The sequence below is a fragment of the Schistosoma mansoni genome, chromosome 4 (genome assembly GCF_000237925.1).
Source record: "Schistosoma mansoni strain Puerto Rico chromosome 4, complete genome".
NCBI classification, from domain to species: Eukaryota; Metazoa; Platyhelminthes; class Trematoda; order Strigeidida; family Schistosomatidae; genus Schistosoma; species Schistosoma mansoni.
In genome coordinates this window covers 2,992,588-3,000,753 of record NC_031498.1, presented here as the reverse complement: position 1 = coordinate 3,000,753, position 8,166 = coordinate 2,992,588, and the positions used below count along the sequence as shown (strand labels likewise).

General features: G+C 30.7%; 1 protein-coding gene and 1 non-coding gene across 2 annotated transcripts in view; one reads left to right on the top strand and one right to left on the bottom strand.

The window, feature by feature from the left end:
• Window positions 1-388: 388 nt before the first annotated feature.
• Window positions 389-3,879, bottom strand: Smp_150030 (hypothetical protein; the record flags this gene model as incomplete). Its single annotated transcript, XM_018796549.1, has 2 exons — window positions 389-401; window positions 3,044-3,879. The coding sequence occupies 2 exons, from the start codon at window positions 3,877-3,879 to the stop codon at window positions 389-391; spliced, it is 849 nt and encodes a 282-aa protein (XP_018651680.1).
• Window positions 3,880-7,883: 4,004 nt separating this feature from the next.
• Window positions 7,884-8,166, top strand: part of Smp_tRNA_02024_Pseudo_TTG.1.1 — a 1,189-nt gene continuing 906 nt past the window's right edge. The window contains exon 1 of the tRNA in view: window positions 7,884-8,166. This exon is cut by the window's right edge and continues 906 nt beyond it. This is a non-coding gene — a tRNA.

Sequence of the window (8,166 nt, the reverse complement as noted above, 5' to 3'; positions counted from 1 at the left end):
TTAACAAGAGATTGTTTGTAATATGGTTAATGGTTGTCGATGAAGTGTTAATAGTCATGCGTATCAAGTCCTTCTCTCAAGATTACAGGTACACTTTACTGACGAGTGCCAAGTAGCACTAAACCTGGGTCCAGGGTTTCCTGTTGACCACCTCCAACCACCATCTTATAATCAATCACTTGCATTCTAATTACCAAAAATAATAAATGACTATTCTCTTCTACTTTTATGATCAATGAAAACACATTAAAGTCTTATAAACATTTGTAGACAGTAAATTATGCCATTTCTATTTCGACTAATAATGAAATTGCCAAGGCTTATTATATGTATGCTTGTAAGTTTACAATTGGTTGCCAAAAAAACTACTGATGCAATCAAGTGACAATTACGTATAAGCGCTGAATTAATAAAATAATAGATTCAAGAGACAGAACAAAAATTAATCCTAATTAAAATGTATTTAAAACAAATGAGTGTAAGATGTATGTTTTATAGATGCTTATCAAACTTTAATCTTTCCAGTCATATTATATTCAAAGAAGGTTATTGGCAAATCGTCCTTAATACATTTCAGTTCATTAGGCACATATGTTTTATTTTCCCAGTAGAAAACTCATCTTTTTGAAAATATATAAATGTTTTTGACTGACTAAAATAAAATACGTTAAAGAAGAATAGCGATCGGTTTTACCATATCAAGATAGCCTTAGACATAAGTATTCTATCTAATACTAAGGTTAACTACTAGTGATTGTATGAAATATTAAAATTATCATGGTTTACAACAAAAAACTCTAAATTTACTTTATAAAAAAAAAAGAATTTGGAGTCGTTCATTGATAATTCTTTTTTAATAAATAAAAATATGTCTTGAAGCTTTGTGTGGCACTTTAAAAACTAAACCTGTGGTGTGGGTTACTTATATCCACAAAGAATGTATTTTGGCGGAAGATCAATAGAGGAATAATAAGAACGAAACGCGATCGGTATGAAAATACATGAACAATGAAATCAGAGATGATTGATTGGTATTTGCAGAAGGAATAGTTAAGATTGAGACAATTGATTGTTATTTTGCAAATTAACTGTTTACTGTATGGTTATCAGATTTTAGTGAGATAGTTTGTAATTTCTGCTTAAATAATTCGATTGTTCCCTCCCGTTTTCTTGTTTACTACAAACTTACCAGGATTCTTTTCAAGAAACTTAAAGTAACCAATCATATTTATGGTAACTTGTGTTTAAAATATAAATTATATTATTTCGCTGAACGTTTAAATCAATCAACCTCATTTCAACAGTAGAGAATATCTAGTGTTTCAAATATGGCTTTTTTCGACTATTATAGAAATGATCTTAATGATACATACTTATTCAATTCATTTTAACTATTAAGATAGACTGTTGAAACACCAGTCAGGATAACATAAATATTGATTATATACTTATTAGATTTTTTGAAGTGATTGTACTTAGTTTACTAACATAGTTCAAAGTTCCATATGAGATTTCACATGTTTCGTGAATATTAGTATATTATAAACAAAAATGGATAGTGGTTAGCAGTGGAATCCAGGACGCGCGTTTCGTCCCAGCTAGATGTACCTGCATCTCACAGTTAATGTTCACTCTGGGACTCGAACCCAGTACCTTTCGCTTCAAATGCCATCAGGTTATCCATTCAGCTACTGAGTTCTGATAGCCACTTGCTTGTGCACATATACCAATAAGAGACTGATCAATTGCAGTCCTAAGCATCAATGGAAATATTCAAACAAACAATACCAAATGAATTAGTATATTAGTACATATATGACTATACATAGGACACGTGTAAGCAACGATATATTTATTAGCAAAACTTTTAACTATTCAGTAGTTTATTACCTTTTTGCTAATATTTTAAACAGAACTTTAATAGCATATTGAAACAGTTTTTTTTATTTTACTTTTAATGTTGATAAAATTAATTGTACAATTTAGGTTTGAAAAGAGAATCAAGGCACGAACTCTGTTAGCATGTAACACTTTGATAGTATATCCTTCAGTTTATGGCATAAATATCTTTGGTTATAATTAACGTATGACTACAATATCCTGTAATTAATTGATCATCAATTTCTCCGTCTGTTAACAAAATTATCAGATAATCTAATTGACAATTCTTTTCTTAAGTATATGTATCTAATTGATAGACATTTTCTCAATACTTCTCTTTGAAAACAAATTTCTAGACATAAAAGGTTTTAATATCAGAAAGGGTTTTTGCAGATATTATAGTAATTTAATAGTTGAGATCATGAGTCAATTGTGGATTGGTTGAAGTCAGACATTAACATCGATGGATTCCAGCCGGCTCGGTGGTCTAGAGATTAAGCGCTCACGCGCGAGACTGATAGATCTTGGGTTCGAATCTCGTGAAGAGGGATCGTGGATGCGCACTGCTGAGGAGTCCCACAATAGGACAAAACAGCCGTCCAGCTCATCCAGGTTTCCCATGATGGTCTCGCTTCAATATAAGGTTTTCTTCCAAATATAATCAGAAATTAGTTATAGTCTATCATTCAAACTCTCAGCCTACATATATAATCTTAAGATATATACCTTAATCTTACCCTTATACTTCATTCATCAATATCTGTATCACCATCAACATGATTGTCATCATCATCATCAGCAGCAGCAGCAACAGGATATTATACCAGAAATAAAAGTCTAATTGAGTTAATAAATGCATTTTGTTATGTACATAAAAAATATGCATATGTATACAGATCTAAGAGAATAATCTTTTTTTTAAATTTTATTTTAATTTTTTTAAAATAATAAATTGGGGCGAAGTAATGAGTTGAAAAGGAAATAAATAAAAATATATTCTAAATTAATTTGATATTATGACTAGATCTGATAATCTGTTATTTTATCGTTTATAGAATCTTCCATTAAAGGTTCCAGCTGTGGAGTGCTTGGCGTTAAATCATTATTATTATTATTATTATTATCATTATTATTATTGTTATTATGCGTTGGGAATTCCAACTCATCAATTTGTTTTTGATTAGTACTATTCAAGTAATTATAACCATTTGTATAATGATTCAAGGATGAAGTTGTTGATTCTGTAAATGTTGTAGTTTTAGATGAAGGTAATTTGTGTACAGTGATACTTTCACGTGGTTCCAAATTCCAAAATGCTGTATAGATACGTTTAATTTTTGGTGTACTAATTAATGAACCAAATGGATTATTACATAAATCATGACCATTTGTTGTAAATTTATTTAAATTACCTTTACATTCAAATGTATTTACTTTGGAATTATTATTAGATTGTGTACTAAGCGATTGTTGTAAACTATGATTTGTTGTATGATGATGTTCAATTTTTGGATTATTCACTAATATATGCCCTTCAGGTGTAACACGAAGATATTTTTGTAGTTTTCTTGTTTGTTTAATATAACGTAGACGACAATCACGATAACTTGAACTAAAATTAGATTTTCCATGTGAACATAAAGAAAAAGCAGATGTGGATTTTTCAAAATATGGCCATCCAAAATCTCTTATTGTATTCATTAATAATGTAGTATCATAATTTGTCGATAGATCTGATTGCATTGTATCTACTGAAGGTATATTTTGAGAATTAGTATTAGTAGTTAGTGTATTATGAAACTCCCTGCAAAGTAATGGATATGATAAAGAACTTGACATGTTATACAAATTTTGGAATGAATTATCACTATTAGTATCATTTTCTGATTGTAAATATTCATTACCATAATTTGTATGATTACATAATGAACAATTTCCCATTGAGTATTCTGGACAATAATGAGAAGTATTATTATTATTGTTATTAGATTGATACATACTTTTCAAAAGTTCGTTTTAAATCTCCTTTATTCAACTTTATCATATATAGCAAACAACAGTTCTTTTGATAAGCTTAAAATTGGATTGAAATTTAATAGATTATTACATCATTATTTGGGGGGAAATGTTGAGAGTAATTCACCAAATGACCATTCCTATTAAGTATCTTAAGTAAACAGGACTGAAGTAAATATTATCGACTCATCAACATATGGTTTTTGATTAACCAATTAAAATATTTGGCAGAATACAAGTTAAAGTTGATTGGTTTATAATAAATTTTTAACTTTATTGGTGATATTAGTCTGTTACCTATTGGTTAAATTTAATTAATTTGATAAAATATTTCCCTGGTGAAACATGAATAGATCAAATGTAAATGATGTGTCTAGGTATTGTACTGACTTTTCTGTCAAATATTGTGTAATTAAAACACAATTAACCCTAAAAATATCCTACTGTTAGAAATATAAACGGCTTCTCATTAGAACTTTGAGAGTTTCCTTTGGAAGCTAGTCATTAGTGAGCACATGATAATTATCATTATAGGGTTGTGAAGATTGTTGAGTTTTGATTGAGATCATGTACAGATCAGTGCTAGATCACAATTGAAAACTTGGAAGTACTGGACGGCTGTGGAGTCCCACACTAGGACGACACTGGGACTCCACAGAAGTGTAGATGAGAAATCAGGATGAGCGTTAGACACAGGACCTGAAACAACTTTCTACTGCCTCTTAGCTTTTAATGACTATTTAACTAACCTCATGTTCTGATGCAAACTTAACAATCTCCACTAATCCCTTACACTAAAAGTAATCATGTACTCTCTAATAAAAAATTTCTAGAAGAGATTGTCGGAGTTCTAGTGTAATGACGTGACAAGTTAAGTTCAGCAATGTCGTCGATAATCTATTAATGACTACATTTATTAATATGGATAAACAGTAATCAATATTAATCACAGAGTAAGACGAATATTTAATACAACTTGTTGACACTTTGTAACCAGTCATTTCGTGCAGTACTAGAGTATGGATGCTTAATTTAGTAGCCGAAATAGGGAAGTTATAGAGCCCAAGTGAGTGAGGCAGTTAATTTATATGTTTTTAAAATATCCTGACTGAATCTTGCATTATTTCAAATTTTCTGTTAAGAGAGTACATTGAATCTAGACATAATTTCATCACTGATTGATAAAAGAGTAACAAAAATACCCACTTACTATTTTTATCTTGGAAAATTGATTGAAGTGTTTATCGAGCATTTATCGGGTAAATTTTAGTACTATCTTAACTTGCTTACTTACTTATGTCTGTTACCCCTCATGAAAGAGCAAAGGCCTCTCACCAGCATTCTCCATCTAACTACATTACAACACAATCCTTTCCAGTTATTCCCAGTTGCTATTCATTCTTTTAATATCCACTTCCGATTCTCGGTGCACTGTGCTCTTCTACCTTACACTCTTCCGTTCCCCTTCAGGATTCCATGTCACTGCTTGCCTCATGATGCAGTTTGTTGATTTCCTCAATGTGAGTCCTATCTACTTCCAACATCTTTTCCCAATTCGCTCCTCAATTGGAAGTTGGTTTGTTCTATTGCATAATGGGTTGTTGCTGATGGTATCCGGTCAACTAACATTGAGTATCTTGTGTAGACAAATGTTTATATATACTTGTACTTTTTTGATGGTAGTATAGTACTATCGTAAACGCAGTTTAAAGTAAAGAGTAACACTTTATCTGACAATATATGATTAACATGAATAAATAGTATCGACATTTTGGGATATTGAATTGTATTTTAAGAATTCTATCTAGGGTTTTATTTTACACTATTCTTAATAAGATAATTTAAATAGGTAACTCTAGACATTTAGTAACCACAAATTACCAATATTGCAAACTATATGACAAAATCAGTAGTATTGATGGTATGTTTTTAATAAAAGATTTTTTTCGTTTTCGTTAAATTATCATTTAAATTCAATATTACTGTTATTCTTGAATAAGTAGGGTACTTACAAACGTTACAGAAAGTTCTGTTTAATGAGTTCGTATTACGTAATGGAATTCATGGATAACAATTATCAACTATCTGCTTTCAGATATATTCAATGTTAATTCTCAAAATGAAATCAGTTACCTGAATATAGTGGTACACATTAAATACAATAAGCTACTAAGAATAGATATTCAATGATGACAATTTATTCCATAATGAGATCTAATAAAACCATGTGATACATCAGAAAACTAGTACCATTCAAAATTTAGGCAATGATAATGAATAAATAAATAAGTGAATGATAAACTAAGTGGGATATCTAATAGATGTAACAGTTAAACACAATCTCGAGGTTTATATTCTAACACTATCTGTTACCTTGAGATCATCGTCTTGTTTATCTAATATGATATCAAAATCGAGGTTTAATAACTGGGACATTTGTTTCTTTAGGGTTTACCATGCTAAGTAAGTTGGTTGGAATGTGGTATTTTATGGTTCGAGGTTGAAGTTGTACTGTCAACTATGTAGAGGTATAATAAAAGTAACGTGCCCTCCCCAGACAACCAGTGTCTGAAGTGGTGATGCCATCACACGACAGAGGTTATAAAGCTTGTTATAATTATGATGAGTGGAATGTAAAGAAATTAATGTGAGTAAAATAAAGTTATAAACAATAGCTTATCAATGAACGAAATATTTTAGCAACTAAAAACTCTGTTAGGTATAGGTAAAGGATGGTTAGTCTATAAATGAGGTAACCAATCTTCATCGAATGAGGTGGTTGGGACATGTATAACATATACCTGACCACCACCTAACCAATGTTTCTCATAACCACTGACCTTATTATCACTTCTACTAATCTGGGATCTGTCTTTATAGTTTTGTCCTGAAGTGCTAATGTATTGTATTGACTTGAATTGATACAGATCTGTGCTAGATTTTACGTTGTAAATGGCTGAATGACTAAGGGAACACTATGGTATATATGACTACTAAACACTTTAGGTTGAAATAAAAGGGTAACTTCGCTGCTTCAGAAAAATTAACACACTGAGTGAGATACGCTATTTATGTTGGTTGTTCATAGTATCGATCATCTTAAACATGAATGTAAGTAAAAAAGATATGATCTATTTTCACTTACCTTGTTGATGAGTATTGATCTTCACAACATTCAGTGTTTGTCATCTTTTTCCTCTTCATTTGAAAACATCTAAAATTCAATGAGATTAACTCAGTTTCATTTTTTTACAATCTGAAGGCGGCTTGCTTGAATATCTAGGCTACCTGTTCCTGCTATCTGGATATTTCAACAAGTTATCTCTTTGTTTGTTTTAACACATCATTATGTCCATTAGTCCCATAACCTATTCAGGTGCGTTTGTGAAAAGTTAACGACATTTCATTGTACAAGTTACAAAAGAGCCCAACCACAGATATTGTGGCTGCTAGTAATATGCATCAAAACGAAAATTCATTATTCAGATGTCAATTCCTGAATTGCTAACATCTAACTGACGACCACTCAATATCTATCGTCAGGATCGATCAAGAAATAAGTAAAGGAAACTTATTGAAATACTTTGTACTGGAAATTTTATATTGTACCCAAAAATACATCGAGTAAAGCCACTAATAACAATAGTAATAATATTCATGATAGTAATAATGGTAATAATAATAATAATGGTAATTTATGAATTCATAAATAATTTTTATCTATCATATCAAATTTCATTATAAAACAATTTTATGTTGTAATCTTCATTCCCTTATTAATTCACTCTATTTTGTGTGGGTTGTGATAAATTAATTTTATGACTGTCATAATTAAAATTCTACAAACTGTCTAGTTTGTATAAGAGTAAAAAAATAGTTGATATGTCACTAAAATACTAAACATTTCATGGTTTATTCTCTTCTCAAATATTTGGATTCAAAAGAACATAAACATATCCAAAATCAACCAACATATTTATATAAGAACTTTGGTCTAAATTAGAGCAAATAGTTTCACAGTATTTGGGGCTCCGAGTTGATGTAAGACATTAAATAGGAATAATATAGTAAACAAAGATTGATAGTGGGTAGCAGCGGAATTCAGGACGCGCGTTTCGTCCCATTTGGGACTCATCAGCTGGATGTACCTGCATCTCAGAGTTGATGTTCACTCTGGGACTCGAACCCAGTACCTTTAGCTTCAAACTCTATCACGTTATCCATTTAGCTACTGAGTCCTCAACTCTGAGATGCAGGTACATCCAGCTG